At 38.3% G+C, this 17,578-nt stretch overlaps 1 protein-coding gene across 1 annotated transcript in view; it reads right to left on the bottom strand.

Annotated features, from left to right (window-relative positions):
* LOC124711864 (galactose mutarotase-like) overlaps positions 1 to 16,028 on the bottom strand; it is a 35,192-nt gene extending 19,164 nt beyond the window's left edge. The window contains exons 1-3 of the mRNA XM_047242101.1: positions 15,386 to 16,028; positions 15,150 to 15,310; positions 4,063 to 4,272 (exon numbers count right to left, since the gene is read on the bottom strand). Of these exons, the coding sequence (XP_047098057.1) occupies positions 4,063 to 4,272; positions 15,150 to 15,310; positions 15,386 to 15,800 (786 nt within the window). The 5' untranslated portion in view covers positions 15,801 to 16,028. The remainder of the gene's footprint in view (positions 1 to 4,062; positions 4,273 to 15,149; positions 15,311 to 15,385) is intronic.
* Between the last annotated feature and the right edge of the window lie 1,550 nt (positions 16,029 to 17,578).

A 17,578-nucleotide genomic window follows, 5' to 3' on the forward strand; every position in this document is an offset into this window, starting at 1 on the left:
ATGGGATTTGGAATAGGACCAGGTGAATCTTATGGAACCAAAGGAGTTGAGGTCGGAGAGGAAATTCTGGAGTTCTTCTTCACTGTGAGGCCAGATCATGAAGATGTCATCAACAAATCTGTACCAAACTTTGGGTTGGCAGACCTGGGTAACCAAGGAGGCTTCCTCTAAGCGACCCATGAATAGGATGGCGTACGAGGGGGCCATCCTGGTACCCATGGCTGTTCCCTTTAATTGTTGGTATGTCTGGCCTTCGACCCTGCCCTGAAATGAGGTTCATCCTTCATGAAATCCTCCCCACTCCACCAAGAGTGTCTTTCTGCCATCCACCTAACCTTCGTAACCTCTTAGTTCACCCCTATGAAATCCCCAAACCACCTTCCCTACCCTCTGGCTCCTACCCGGTGTAAAACCTGTCCCATGCACCCTCCCACCACCACCACCTACTCCAGTCCTGTAACCCGGAAGGTGTACACGATCAAAGGCAGAGCCACATGTGAAAGCACCCACGTGATTTACCACCTGACCTGCCTACACTGTGAAGCTTTCTATGTGGGAATGACCAGCAACAAACTGTCCATTCGCATGAATGGACACAGGCAGACAGTGTTTGTTGGTAATGAGGCTCACCCTGTGGCTAAACATGCCTTGGTGCACGGCCAGCACATCTTGGCACAGTGTTACACCGTCTGGGTCATCTGGATACTTCCCACTAACACCAACCTGTCAGAACTCCGGAGATGGGAACTTGCCCTTCAGTATATCCTGTCTTCTCGTTATCCGCCAGGCCTCAATCTCCGCTAATTTCAATTTGCCGCCACTCATACCTCACCTGTCTTTCAACAACATCTTTGCCTCTGTACTTCCGCCTCGACTGACGTCTCTGCCCAAACTCTTTGCCTTTACAAATGTCTGCTTGTGCCTGTGTATGTGCGGATGGAGGTGTGTGTGTGTGTGTGTGTGTGTGTGTGTGTGCGCGAGAGAGTGTATACCTGTCCTTTTTTCCCCCTAAGGTAAGTCTTTCCGCTCCCGGGATTGGAATGACTCCTTACCCTCTCCCTTAAAACCCACATCCTTTCGTCTTTCCCTCTCCTTCCCTCTTTCCTGACGAAGCAACCATTGGTTGCGAAAGCTAGAATTCTGTGTGTATGTATGTGTTTGTTTGTGTTTCTATCGACCTGCCAGCGCTTTAGTATGGTAAGTCACATCATCTTTGTTTTTAAATATGCTAAATAATTTAGTTACATGTGAATGTGTTGAGGTGAACTTCTTTAGCCAGAAATTTGCTATTTTATCTTTTCCAGGGGCTTTCCAATTGTGAGTAGAATTAATTGCTCGGGTGACTTCGTGTTGCAAAATTATCACTTCAGGCATTTGTGGAATCATCTTGTATGCGTCTGTTTCTGCTTGTATCCACCGTGCATGCCTGTTATGCTGTACTGGGTTTGACCATATGTTGCTCCAGAAGTGTTCCATGTCTGTTATGTTTGGCGGGTTGCCTATTTTAATGTGTGTGTTATCTACTGTCTGATAAAATTTCTTTTGGTTTGTGTTGAATGTTTGGTTTTGTTTCCTTCGATTTTCACTTTTTTTGTATCTTCTAAGTCGTTTGGCCAATGCTTGTAATTTCTGCTTCTTTTCATCTAATTGCTCTATCGCTTCTTGTTGTGAGATTTTACCCAACCTTTTTCGTTTTCTGTCTGATATTTCATTTCTTATAAACTGTGTTAGCTGTCCGATGTCTTTTCTCAGTTTTTCTATTCTGATCTGTAGCCTGTGTTGCCATGCTGGTTTTGTGGGTTTCTCCCGTGTGTTGGTTTGTTCTGATCTCTGCCTAGTGTGTATATTTAGTGTAGTGAGTGCTCCTATATGAACCAGTAGTTGCAACTCTTTCATAGTTGTATTTTCATTTATTTTGTTGTGTATGATTGTGCTGATAGTTGTTATTGTTGTTTCGACTTGTGGGTTATTTGGTGGTCTATGCAAGAATGGTCTAATGTCTGTATTTGTGTCTTTGTATTCTATATATGTTAGCTGAAATATTTCTTCTATATCTAACATGTGTGTCACTTCATGTTCTATTTGTGCTTGTTCTGGTGGCTGTCTTAAGATTTCGTTTTCCTCAGATTGTTTAATTGATGCGTGGTGTTCTTTGTTTGTTTGTTCTGGGATGTTTGAGTCAATTACTGTATTTTCTTCTTCTTCTGATTGCACATTATTTTGTTCCAGTATTTGTTGTACCATCTCATCCTCTGTCTTTGTTTTCCTTCTAGAGTGGTAGCAGGAAGCATATCCTGCAAAACACCTCTATTTGGTTTTAAATCATTTTCCGTGTGGCTAGCAGTGTCGTTACCATTGCGGACGGGCATTATTATTATTATTATTATTATTATTATTATTATTATTATTATTATTATTATTATTATTATTATTCTGAAAAGTGAACTCAACACCGCATTTTGACAGGGAGCATTTGCATGTATTCAGTACCGAATCACACAGCTGTTGCTGGTATGACCATACAGTCCCTGGGGGTAACGGCAATCCAACAAAATTTCCCCTTCTGTGCTGTGATATTTGACAGCCAATCTCTAACATTCTGATCTGGGTATGATACATTTTTCCTATTGAAACTACTGATGTTTACACCCAGATAATATACTGGTATCAAATAGTGTATTACACTGAATATTATTTTATTCATGGATACAACTTTCAGCAACTGTAGTATTATTTTTTCAGGATAAATTTCAGTCATCAGTTGCAAACAAATTTTTATCTTTACCAGTTTCAACAAATTAATTTGTCGTACTTAGAAGCTTAGTTTAGCAGACAGTCAAGATGTTCCTCGCTGCAAGCACATCAGATACACAGATCTGATTCAGTTACTGTAAATTGTCAAACAATGTTTAAAATAATCACATACAACAAGTAAATTTCTGAATGTACACATGGCATTACCCTTCTTTGAAGAAGATACTGACTGACTGCTAAACTATGCTTCACAAGATGACAATTTGTCAAAACTGGTAAAGATAGCAACAATTTATTTGCAACTGATGATACTGAAAAAATTATACTGAATAGTTTGTAATCTGAGTGTTATCTATGTAGCATACAAAGAGTAAGTACAGCAAACACTTTGTACGATATCATTGCAGTTCAGGAAATTAATCACAGAAAATGATTTGACATTGAAACTACAAATTTAAAACACTCACGGGAGATGGACTTTCATCACATTGTAAAAATTTAAAACACTCACGGGAGATGGACTTTCATCACATTGTAATGGTGATGCCGATTACAATTTTAGGGGATTGCCAGTGATCTCTTGAAAGTAGACTAGACTTAGTGGATTTCCTATTGTCCTACCTTCAGCTCTTGGAAACAGAGAAGCACCATACACGAATGTAACTATGTGTGCTATCCCCAACCAAAACACCTAACCTCAAGCTTGGGGGGGGGGGGGGGGGGACAGTATTTTTACCTGTCAGACACAGTCCTAGTAATCACTAAATATTCACTTGAGTTGAGAGAGGAGTTTTATTTCAGAAGTGGTGAGGATCTCTTACACACCAACAGCAGTTATGACCCACACTGACAACCATATGCTTCAGCACACTTAAGGTAAGTAGTCCTAAAGTCCCACAGGCTGCTTATGGACACGCATGTAGCCTTCAATACTTAATTTCCTGAGCACCCTGCTCATAACAAGAATAATTTTTAACAGTTTTTATATACATTTTCTGCAAATTAAAGCCAAAAACAAATTACATTGCACTGGCATTCCCAATGATAGTCACTGAAATATGCACTGGGTTTGTGGTGTTTGATGACTAACAAACAGCCAATACTGCCACGGGCTATGAATATTGATTGTGAGCTACCTACGTGCAAAGTAATTTTTAAGAGTAAAAACAATGTAATACCTTAAACAGACATCCTAAAAGAAAGAAAACAATACAGGGGCTTTATTATAAAATAGCTGGAGAAACCTATACACAATGAAAAGGATTTATGCTACATGGCATGCAATGAGAAGGTTAAGTTTGTACTCACATGTCCGGCAAGATTGAAGTAAGAATGGTTGATGATGTTAACAGGTGTTGGCTTTGTTGATGTAGCTTTAACCTCAATTACTAATACATTGTCTTGGGTCAGATGGTAAGTGACTTGTGCCAGCAGTTCTCCAGGGTAGCCTTCTTCCCCATCTTTGCTTAAATAACTCATTGTCACCTTCTTGCCATGTACATGAGATTCCCAAAGGACCTGCAAACAGTATAATGATATCTTCTTGAGAATACAATATACAAATTAAGTTCTACAAATTGCTTGTCTTTTGTTACTCTCGTTTCATATCTCTGAAGGTTCTTCTACTTGATAGAAACTATGGATGACAGAGAATGAATTAAAAACATTTATTTACACATATAAAATCAAGTATCACACAAGATAAACTACAGTCCATTCACTTGGTCCACTCACAAACAACAAACATATGACAAAAGTATCACACAAAGGCAGTTGTTAAATACATGCTGTACAAAAATGTGTAACAAATTTGATTGTTACTGCAATGTAGCACCTATTTATCTAGTTTGTAAACATGCTATGCCAGTTCTTTGTTTATCATTCTTCTTCTATGGACTTTATGAAAGTTATATTTCAGCTGTATGACCAGCCAGGTCTGTGTTTTCAATAGCTGATTGATACGTCACACATTGACACCACTTGACAGCACAGAAACTTAGACAGCTTTCGAACTGCTGCTATTTTACCTGGTCTAAGTACACATACAAACATATCCACAGCAAATCCAACTTCAAAGTGTCATTATTGTAGAAACTGTGGTAGTCTGCTCTTGCTGTTGTCATTCATAATAAATGTCATACACGTGAAAGTGAAGGCACAACGTTGGCTTCTATATTCTGGGGACACTGACAAGGGCAGGCCACGACATTGTAATCATGGATTTACTTCAAACTTTGTACACCTTTAGTAGGACATTAAAACAACACGATGTGCAAGTAGTAAGGTGGACTACTATGGCAATTCCGAGAAAATCGTAAGAGAAGTTTTATGTGTCTATCATGTAACAGATGTGTCTGTGCATGGACGCCATGGTGATCAAGTATTAGTGTTCGAGCTTCGCAAGACACATATGTAACAGATGATGGTTCGACTTTCGCTCAAATCGTAATTTTAGAGTGCAAGTGTAAATTCCGTGATAAAGAAAAAAGAAAAGAAATTTGTACCTACACTCTTCATTCTTGCTACATTAGCAATGACTCACCACTGCAGAGGACAACTACCAAATGGGACCTGCCTCTGTGTCTACAACTAAGTGTTAAGTGCGAAGTAGTTCCGGGTACCTTACCAGATTGCATGTATAAGGGATTTCGCAAATCACGAAAGGCATACGTTTTCAGGAAAACTGTGTGTTTCTTCATTTACTTGTCGATAGTTATAATTGTGTTTGTTGTAATAATTAAATTAATTAAAAGTAGTAAGTAGTCAAATATAATTAAATTCACTAAAACCTCACGCAGATTCACGTTTTTTTTAATTACATTCCCTCTCAAATGTCAAATTAAATAATATGATCAGTGATGAAAAAAATATACATTAAAAGTTAAGTGTGGGTGGGAGTTGAACCATCGCTTTACACATGTCTGTCTTGCTATGCTCAAATGCTAACCACTTGACCATCATGAACTCTAACGTCTGGCACGTACATACAGATACATCAGTTTCAAAATAGACATGTAAAACTTCTGTAACAATTTTCTTGGAACTTTTAGAATAGTGCACCTTACTACTTGCATGTTACATTGTTTTAATGGCCGACTAAAAGTGTACGAAGTCTGAAGTAAATCTGTGATCCCATCATAAATCATCACATACAAATGTCATTCAGAAACAATGGTCACCCGAGTTAAGTAAGCTTGTTTTAGTAAGATGGAAAGCAAGAAATTTCCTAAAACAATCACGTTACTTGAATAATTATTTATTTATCATCACCAGCCTTCTGGGAGGTTTGATGTAGCCTGCCACAACTTCCTCTCCTGTCCCGAACTTTTCATCTCACAGTAGACTTGTACCTACTGCCCACAATTGTTTGTTGGATGTATTCCAATCTCTGTCTTCCCCTACAGTTCCTTGTAGTAGCATGCAAATCATGATGTCCTGGCACATGTCCTATCATTTGTCTTTCATTGGTTTACCCTCAATCCATATTCCGTATTCATTGAACTGTACATTCCATTCAACATGACTTGTTCATAGCAAACAGTTTGTCTTCATCCCATAAATATTCACATCTTGCAATTTCAAACAAACAAAAATGATCTGCTGGTACGAGGAATAGACATTAATGGCCATACAAACTAAACAAAACATTGTAAAACCCTATGGGGTCTGGCTTGATTACAAGGTTACAAGGTTGCATCAACATTCTCAACACAGCACATTTTCGTTCAGAGGTATCTCACACTGCGCTGATTTGGTGAGAAAGGAATTAACTTATTTCACGCCCTTTCATTCTTATTGTCTGTAATTTTTGTCAGAAACAACGCAGCTAAACTAAATAAAAGAATACAGTCAGCAAAAAAAGAACAATTGAAACACCTTGTAAAGCAGATAACATTTATTCCTTAATGGTATTTATTGTTAATGGTAAATATTAGGTTAGATTTATTTTTGTATTAAAAAGTGAAATTTGTATATCATACATTGACTGAGCATGTATAATGTAATTCCTCTTCACTTTCACTGAAAATAGCAACAACGTCATTATCAAATCCTATCATCGATATCCTTTCACTGTGTAACAAAAGTGCAGATATAGTACGAGAACTTTCAATGAGATTGTTATTACACTGAGTAGTTAATTCCATGTTAATGCAACTTTTATTTGCTGTGCACTTGATAATTGCATAGGCCAACAATTAAAATAATTCAATTAAAATGGCCTACCCCCTTGAACCATGGACCTTGCCGTTGGTGGGGAGGCTTGCGTGCCTCAGCGATAGAGATGGCCGTACCGTAGGTGCAACCACAATGGAGGGGTATCTGTTGAGAGGCCAGACAAACATGTGGCTCCTGAAGAGGGGCAGCAGCCTTTTCAGTAGTTGCACGGGCAACAGTCTGGATGATTGACTGATCTGGCCTTGCAACACTAACCAAAACGGCCTTGCTGTGCTGGTACTGCGAACGGCTGAAAGCAAGGGGAAACTACAGCCGTAATTTTTCCCGAGGGCATGCAGCTTTACTGTATGGTTAAATGATGACTGCGTCCTCTTGGGTAAAATATTCCGGAGGTAAAATAGTCCCCCATTCGGATCTCCGGGCGGTGACTACTCAGGAAGACGTCGTTATCAGGAGAAAGAAAACTGGCATTCTACGGATCGGAGCATGGAATGTCAGATCCCTTAATCGGGCAGATAGGTTAGAAAATTTAAAAAGGGAAATGGATAGGTTGAAGTTAGATATAGTGGGAATTAGTGAAGTTCGGTGGCAGGAGGAACAAGACTTTTGTTCAGGTGAATACAGGGTTATAAATTCAAAATCAAATAGGGGTAATGCAGGAGTAAGTTTAATAATGAACAAAAAAATTGGAGTGCGGGTAAGCTACTACCAACAGCATAGTGAACGCATTATTGTGGCCAAGATAGACACGAAGCCCATGCCTACTACAGCAGTACAAGTTTATATGCCAACTAGCTCTGCAGATGACGATGAAATTGATGAAATGTATGATGAGATAAAAGAAATTATTCAGGTAGTCAAGGGAGACGAAAATTTAATAGTCATGGGTGACTGAAATTCGAGAGTAGGAAAAGGGAGAGAAGGAAACATAGTGGGTGAATATGGATTGGGGGAAAGAAATGAAAGAGGAAGCCGCCTTGTAGAATTTTGCACAGAGCATAACTTAATTATAGCTAACACTTGGTTCAAGAATCATAAAAGAACTTGTATACGTGGAAGAATCCTGGAGATACTAGAAGGTATCAGATAGATTACATAATGGTAAGACAGAGATTTAGGAACCGGGTTTTAAATTGTAAGACATTTCCAGGGGCAGATGTGGACTCTGACCATAATCTATTGGTTATGAACTGTAGATTAAAACTGAAGAAACTGCAAAAAGGTGGGAATTTAAGGAGATGAGACCAGGATAAACTGACTAAACCAGAGGTTGTACAGAGTTTCAGGGAGAGTATAAGGGAACAATTGACAGGAATGGCGGAAAGAAATACAGTGGAAGAAAAATGGGTAGCTCTCAGGGATGAAGTAGTGAAGGCAGCATAGGATCAAGTAGGTAAAAAGACGAGGGCTAGTAGAAATCCTTGGGTAACAGAAGAAATATTGAATTTAATTGATGAAAGGAGAAAATATAAAAACGCAGTAAGTGAAGCAGGCAAAAGGGAGTACAAACGTCTCAAAAATGAGATCGACAGGAAGTGCAAAATGGCTAAGCAGGCATGGCTAGAGGACAAATGTAAGAATGTAGAGGCTTATCTCACTAGGGGTAAGATAGATACTGCCTACAGGAAAATTAAAGAGACCTTTGGAAAAAAGAGAGCCACTTGTATGAATATCAACAGCTCAGATGGAAACCCAGTTCTAAGCAAAGAAGGGAAATCAGAAAGGTGGAAGGAGTATATAAAGGGTCTATACAAGGGCGATGTACTTGAGGACAATATTATGGAAATGGAAGAGGATGTAGAAGAAGATGAAATGGGAGACATGATACTGCGTGAAGAGTTTGACAGAGCACTGAAAGACCTCAGTTGAAACAAGGCCCCGGGAGTAGACAACATTCCATCGGAACTACTGACGGCCTTGGGAGAGCCAGTCCTGACAAAACTCTACCATCTGGTGAGCAAGATGTATGAGACAGGCGAAATACCCTCAGACTTCAAGAAGAATATAATAATTCCAATCCCAAAGAAAGCAGGTGTTGACAGATGTGGAAATTACTGAACTATCAGTGTAATAAGCCATAGCTGCAAAATACTAACGTGTATTCTTTACAGACGAATGGAAAAACTGGTAGAAGCCGACCTCAGCGAAGATCAGTTTGGATTCCGCAGAAATGTTGGAACACGTGAGGCAATACTGACCCTACAACTTATCTTAGAAAATAGATTAAGGAAAGGCAAACCTACATTTCTAGCATTTGTAGACTTAGAGAAAGCTTTTGACAATGTTGACTGGAATACTCTCTTTCAAATTCTGAAGGTGGCAGGGGTAAAAAAAAAGATCGAAAGGCTATTTACAATTTGTACAGAAAGCAGATGGCAGTTATTAGAGTCGAGGGGTATGAAAGGGAAGCAGCGGTTGGGAAGGGAGTGAGACAGGGTTGTAGCCTGTCCCCGATGTCATTCAATCTGTATATTTAGGGAGCAGAGAAGGAAACAAAAGAAAATATTGGAGTAGGTATTAAAATCCATGGAGAAGAAATAAAAACATTGAGGTTCGCTGATGACATTGTAATTCTGTCAGAGACAGCAAAGGACTTGGAAGAGCAGTTGAACGGAATGGACAGTGTCTTGAAAGGAGGATATAAGATGATCATCATCAAAAGCAAAAAGAGGATAATGGAATGTAGTCGAATTAAGTCGGGTGATGCTGAGGGAATTAGATTAGGAAATAAGACACTTAAAGTAGTAAAGGAGTTTTGCTATTTGGGGAGTAAAATAACTGATGATGGTCGAAGTAGAGAGGATATAAAATGTAGACTGGCAATGGCAAGGAAAGCGTTTCTGAAGAAGAGAAATTTGTTAACATCAAGTACAGATTTAAGTGTCAGGAAGTCGTTTCTGAAAGTATTTGTATGGAGTGTAGCCATGTATGGAAGTGAAACGTGGACGATAAATAGTTTGGACAAGAAGAGAATAGAAGCTTTCGAAATGTGGTGCTACAGAAGAATGCTGAAGATTAGATGGGTAGATCACATAACTAATAAGCAGGTATTGAATAGAATTGGGGAGAAGAGGAGTTTGTGGCACAACTTGACAAGAAGAAGGGACCGGTTGGTAGGACATGTTCTGAGGCATCAAGGGATCACAAATTTAGCATTGGAGGGCAGCGTGGAGGGTAAAAATCGTCGAGGGAGACCAAGAGATGAATACACTAAGCAGATTCAGAAGGATGTAGGTTGCAGTAGGTACTGGGAGATGATGAAGCTTGCACAGGATAGAGTAGCATGGAGAGCTGCATCAAACCAGTCTCAGGACTGAAAACAACAACAACAATGAAAATGGCTTATTCTGATGGTTTTCAGTGTGCAAAATTCTAATATGATAAAAAAGCCGTATCAGTCTCATTACAACTCAATGTTATAGAAATGCATTTGTTGTGATTTTAATTAAATATAATATCCCATACATTATTTCAATTAATAATTTAATTAATATACAAATAGTAGGGCAAGGGATCAACATTAGTCCACAAAAAAATGTGACCACAAGAAAACCTTTGCAGTCTGGAAAAAATAACTTTTGTACATGATTCCTCAGAGACCCAAAAAATTTCTGTTCCCATTAAATTAGGCCTATTGAAACTGTCTGTACAAGATTTGCCCAAATATGGAGAATGTTTCTGAAACCGTATCTTCTTTGTTTATAAGAAGTGTAACTGAAGGAAGTTGTGTTTGTTGGACTTGAGGTTTAGAAAAATGTTTTGATTCCAGCTTTGAACCAAAGATTACTGAGTAATGAGGAGGCTTATGTATCATTTAAAGAGGTGGTTGCTAAATACTTAGGCAACAAAACAGACCCTGATTATACTTCTGTTTTAGTCAACTTGCTGGAAAAATTAAAAAAAATCAAACCTCTCCCAGCTGCGACAATTGGTCTCTTAAGTTTTGTGATATGCAACAACTTTTTTTTAGTCTTAACAAGCATTTATGATAACTGCATAGAAGCTGATAAAAAGGATGAGTTACAAAAACTCATTCCGACCCACCTACGTTATTTCCTGACAATATTAAATATTCCCATACCAGTTTAACTCAATCCAGATTTGAATATGAGTAACATAGTTTGGCATGTCTGCCTAATGAAAGTAAAATTTATTTTAATTATTAAGTGGGAGGGTCAACAAGTGAAGCTACAAACATTACAAAGTTAGGCACTTTGATGAGACTCGAGATTCACCTTGATTTCTGTTCCTGGAAACTTGGGTGATGTTAGTGATAATGTGAGTTCTTCCATCAAGATATCAAAATCATAGAAAGACAGACAGGAATACCAATATGATGAGATAGTACTATTGGACACCTCACCAACACACAAAACCAACAATTCATCAGAGAAAAAGCTATATTAGATGCATTATGGAGAAAAGAGAGAGGAAACATAAGCCAATGGACACACAATTCCAGTGTAAGGAGGAGGTATTATGTTTATACTTCAATTTTCATCCCAATTACATTCATTTTGCTATTTTTTTTATTTTTTGATGAAGCCACTTTGTGAAAAAACTGAAGCAAGATACAAATTCAGTGTCCCAATATCATGAGCTTAAGCTGTTACCTAATAAACAGTATTAAAAAGTTTGTCAGTCTGTGTTACTTGCCAAATAGCTATAATTTTCAACAATAGCTTTATTTTCTTTATTATGGAAACAATGTAAAAATTCTGAATCAGTGAATGATACATAAGATTCATTTTTAATACAAAAGTAAATTTAACCTAATATTTACCATTAACAATAAAGACCATAAACATGATCTGCTTTACACAGTATTTCTACTGTTTAATTCTGCTGACTAAATACTTTATTTAGTTTAGGTGCACATTGTTTCTGACAAAAACTACAAAAGATAATAAGAAATGAAAAAGTGTGAAATAAATCAATTCTTTTCTCACCAAACCAGCACAGTGTGGGATACCTCTGAACAAAAATGTGCTGTGTTGAGAATGTTGACGGAACCCTGTAACCATGCTAGACCCCAAAGGGTTTTACAGTGTTTCATTTAGTTTGTATTGCCATTAATGTCTATTTGTGGTACCAGCAGATCATTTTTGTTTGTTTGAAATTGCAAGATATGAATATTTATGGGATTAAGACAAACTGTCTGTTATGACCAAGTCACAGACATTTTCCAATGTAATGGTAGCCTGTGTCTCATATAGTCAAGTGTCAGTAACCATTTCACTATGAACTTCAGTCTGCATTGGGAGGTTTCCTGTGGGGGGAACAATGTAATCAGTCAGTACTCTCAGCCAGAAAATCAATATTAAACTTACCAAAAGTTATAAATCTCCAGGTAAGTATCATCAGTCGTTTACTGTTTACTACTGAACTGAGGAGCCTTCCAGATTTCTCCACGCCTTCTGATCTTTAGCATTTCACATCTAAATTATTGCTGTTTGTTTCTTTATGTTGTCAATTCATCTTCTCTTGGGTTGGCCTCTTGGTCTTTATAACACAGAACCGCTACAGTACATCTGCCACCATTGTATTGCTATCACACTCAGCCTAGTTTGATTTTAAGTTTCACTACTGCATCCTCAACTTAATGCTTCTGTTCTCTGTTTATATTTCTGTTCCTGTTTGTTTTGTCCAACATGCATCTTCCAATTTCTCATCGGGCAACCATCAATCTTTGAATAGTTTGTGCCTTTAATTCCCACATTTCACTTCCCTCAAAGTTGGTACAGCAGTATACACTGTTATAGACTTTCTGTTTAAGACACCTTCGGAATTTACTTCTGAATATAGCACTCAGTTTCCTAAATGAACTCCACACCATTATCACCTTCCTGTTTATTTCTCTGGCACCCACTCTCTTGTTACTTTTGGTTATTCTGTCATGCAACTTCAATTAATTCTCTAACTTCAATGTTAATATCTACTGTCAGCCTACTGACTGTATATTATTTTCGATAATATTGAAATTAATCTTCAGCCTACTGTCATGGTTACTCTGTTCAGTTCCTCTGTTTTTTGCTGAAGTTGTTCTGAATGCAAAGCAAACAAAACAATGTCATCTGTATGCCAAAAGTGGTGCAGATAAGATCTGTTTGTGTGTATTCCTTCTTCAGCACAGTTTGATGAACTAAAAGAACTTTTTCCAGATTGCAGAAAATAGTTTGGTGAAATGGAGTCACTTTGTCTGGAACGACTTTCCCAATTATGGGCTTTTCATTCTCGTGGGAAGTTGTAACCTTGCTGTGTATATTCTTCAACAAATTGATGTATGTAGTGTCTGTTACTTTGTTCTGAAGTACTGCTAGCACAGAGAGAACTATGGACAACTTAAAGGCCTTTTCATAGGCTATAAACCTCCATACAACACTGTATCTGATGTTTGTGGCTTCTTTCTACAACTCTGTTGACAACTTTTAGTTGATCCAGTGTTGTATCCATTTGTAAGCTAGCTTGTTATTTTCCCTGGGTGTTTTTTCCCTAGACACTTATTAAAGATCTTTGTAAAAATCTTTTATAGCACTGCACAAGACCAATCACCAAACAGTATGAGCACTGAGATGTCAACAGGCACAAAAAACAAATGAAAACTAGTAAGCTTTCAGACAAATTCTTTACTTCGAAGAACTTGTTCAAAAGCTGCCACATTCATATTTTATTTAGAGTGCTCATTGATGACTCAATGCTTTTACTATTTGGCGGGTGGCCTCCTTTACTCCCACAATATTTACACTCTACCAGAACTTTCCTTAGCATACAGATAATAGTAATGGACGTGTAGTAGTTCTTCACATCTTTCTTGCTCCCTTTCATGTGAATCACAATTATAGCATTGCTCCAACTATATGGTATTGTCCATCAACACAAACAAGGGTAAGTGCCCCTGCCCCTCCTCCTCTAGAGCTTGGGCTATGCTACACATCATGTGTAACCATATAGAGATTTCACAGGAGGGTGAGGGGTGAGGCAGCACGATCACACTGTAGCCAATCTCTGTAATCTCATTAATACACTGAATGCTTGCTGAAATTTTCATAGTCCTTTCAAGTAGCCTGTAAACTGTCAGCACTGCCAGCCTGCATGCTTCCAGATCTACTATAGAGGCATGGCATTCAATTGCTTTTTCAACACAATGGTTACTAATCTTTAAGGGCTGGAATTCAATACTAACTGTATAGTGCATATACAGCCATTTTCCTTCCTATTATCGGTTCCTCAACAGTATAATATGAGCTTGTATCCATCTAGATGTATCTGTACAATTTCAGTAACACAGAAGTAAAGTTCAGATAGGACACCTGCCATTATACCATTTACCCTTCCACATTCCTGTATTAATATTAGAAGCTGTTAATCTTTTCTATTTCTACTGACAGGAGATGTGTTCTTTCAGATCCACAATTTAGTTCCTGTTACAGTATTTTGTTTCACTAGTAGCTTTGAGCTATAAATACTGTGCATACAGCTCTTCTTTTCAGAGAATTTATTCAACAAAACAACTACTGTAACATTCAAAATAATGAATCCCACCCACTGATTATTCGTCACGAATGTAGCCTCTCACTGGAGGTGTTCACATGTAGTGTTATGACACTGAGTAAGGGTCATAACCATGAACAAACATTGTCTCTGCAGCGCGACTCGTCAAGCTCTGCATTAAAATGTTCAACAAGTCACTTTGCCCCATGGTTTGTTGTACGAGTCAAAGAAAGAAAGAATCTTCAAATTAGAGTGAGGAGCATTCTCAGTGAAGTTTCTGGTGTCGTCCTCAATTACATAATTGAGGCAGAGGGTAAAAATGTGCTGCATATATTTCAATTGTAATGACATGATCCACTTTAACAATACTATTTTTATAGCACTTAAATGACAATTGACGTCAATTAAAAATACTAGAGTTGTGTACTAGTTCTGATATTCCCCTCTTATGTCTACTACTCATCAATAAGATCCTCTTGGTCTTCTAGAAACTTTTCTTTCTAGCCTTTGCTTGCGCCTTATGCCCTGTACTGCTGGAATGCTTCCCATTCTTATATTGATCCTTTGACAATCTTGTTGCTAAGGGCCGCCAGGAGGAATTCTAACTCAAGATTTTTTTTTTAAAAAAAAAAGAGTTTAGATGATGGAGGTACACACATCATCTTCAAATTCAACTTTCAATTCTCCCAATACATCGAAATCAATACGTACATATTGACTGTACTTACTTTGTCAAATCCAACGAGACCGCCGTGCAAGCTGTTCTTTCCATTTTCATTTTTATTCAGCACATACGTCTGGTTTCCAATCTGAAATGTACCGTTTGCAATTCTATTGGCAACACGACCGACTGTGGCACCAAAATAAGGATTCTGCGACTGTCTATAGCCTGCAAAAGTTATAGATTATTATGACATCGTAAAAATTTACTTTGTCTATTTGCATAATAAAGTAATCAACATACCGTCTAAATTGTCAAAACCTAACACTACATCCTCGACATTTCCAGTCTTGTCGGGAACTTTAAGAGATGTAATAGTAGCACCATATGTGATTATTTGAACAGACATGCCATTACTGTTAGTTAAGGTAAATCTTCTCACTCTTTCTGACGTATCTGTCGCTGTATCCTCATACGTTCCAAAATCATCTTCCACTAATTGTACGCCGTCGTCTGCAGTTTCCGTCATATTTGCATAAATACAGTCCCCTACGGCGTTCTTTACGTGGTAGCGCGAATTGTGTTGATGGCTTACTGGAAAGCGGCCTAAAGCACTATCTACACAACACAAAAAAATGAACACCGATAAGTACAGAACGATAGTGGCATATCCAAAGCAGCCACGCTTTTGATTTTGTTTACGTCCGACAGCCGTCATGCTTTTGTTGTTACACGCTCTTGCCAACGTGACTGTTCCTGACCTCTGCCACAAACAAATTTAACTAAATTCGTAAAAAACCGAACTTCCCTGGCTGCGTTGTCTGGAATTCAATGTTGACGTGAGAACATAGGTACTGAGAAAATAAGTTTTGTAAGGCCAATCTTATCACAGAACGTTCCCAACCAACCGACAGCTGTGAACACGACACTGTAAGGTCGCCAGTAGAAGCTATGCGGCTTTTATACCCATACGTAACAACAGGTGTGCGACAGAGCGTGCAGACAGTTGTGTGGGTGGCGCCTATTCATAAAGTTGCACTGTACAAACAACAGGTTCCTCGTTAGCTTGAAATTTCTTGGCAAACATATGAGCAAATAACAAGATGTAACGGTTACGTCATAGCTAAGCTTCTGGCTGGGAGTAAAATTAAATCGGGTAGTGAAGTTCATTTCGACATAATTTAGCCAAAAAATACGATACAAAGATTTTATTTAAAGTCACATATCGTATTCATGAATTATAGGCACAAGGAACGCGAAGAGCTGTTGCCAGCTCACGATTTCCGAGTAGCATATTTGAAATACTCCCCGTGTACGAACGCAACATTACCTTCTCTTCTAAGTACCTCAACTGTAAGAATTATGTTGCACAAAACGCATTAAATCGCGAGACAATGTTATACAAGTTTCGTTAAACGTAAAATAAGTTTACTACGTGAATGTTTCCAGGACGAGAATTTACTGACGAAGACACCATGTGTTGTGCGTAGAGCCGCAGCGGGAACTCCACTTGAAGGTCGGCTTTGCTTCTCGTAGCGCTGCTCGAACTTCGAAGACTGTTCCATACTGGCAGGCCATGTACTACTATCTCTTTACAGATTTCAAGAAGTCTTATACTAGGTGACAGAAGACAGAAATGGTCATTGTAATTTTTCGAACTTTCAGTTAGTCCCGGCAAGCAACTGGAAGTATAGAGCGTTTGAAAAAATTAATGTAAAGGGTCTTAATATCGAAAATGCTGCATCTGAGCTTGGGAAACATGTATTTAATTTGATTTGATTCATAAAAATGTTTTTGGCTGGGAGTGCGGTTAATTGCTTTGTTTCGTAGTGTGGTAGCCTGGTCAAGAACTGACCACGGAAGACGGCGTGCAAATAGCAGCAAAAAGAATTAACAGAAATCTCCTCTGGATAAGAGAATAAAGTATAATATGTGTTTTTCTTAACCATAATGAGTAAAAGGAATAATCTGAAACTGTTCTGAAAAACGTCACACACACGAAGTTGTTCCCTGAATGGCAAACAACAAATCTGACATTTAATAATAATAATAATGGGAATAGAAGTAGTCCTTTAGGAAGGACAGCAAGAAATTCAAAACTCTCACTCTGCCCCGACACTTCGGTAGTGATGAAGTGGTGCAAGCAAAGGTGTGGTTTGGTTCTTCGTCAACAACAGGCTAACGTTCAACAGTGACGATATCAACGAATTGGTCTCTCGTTTGGAGAAATGTGTTCGTCGCCAGGGTGACTATGCTGAGAAATAAATTTGTAGACATGAAGAATAAAGATGTAGAATGTTAATAACGTTTATTTTATTTAAAAAACTTTACGTGTTTTCACATAAGAAATTCGGAGGCATTACTTTTCACCACGCATTCTTATATCGCGAAATTTTTAGTTAAACATCCACACCACAAACGGCGAAAATTCCAGACTCGAGGTGAGATGGCGTGCGGTATTTCGTCTACATCATACGCACAAACGCGGCGCAGGAC

The sequence above is a fragment of the Schistocerca piceifrons genome, chromosome 8, assembly GCF_021461385.2.
Source record: "Schistocerca piceifrons isolate TAMUIC-IGC-003096 chromosome 8, iqSchPice1.1, whole genome shotgun sequence".
Classification (NCBI taxonomy): Eukaryota; Metazoa; Arthropoda; class Insecta; order Orthoptera; family Acrididae; genus Schistocerca; species Schistocerca piceifrons.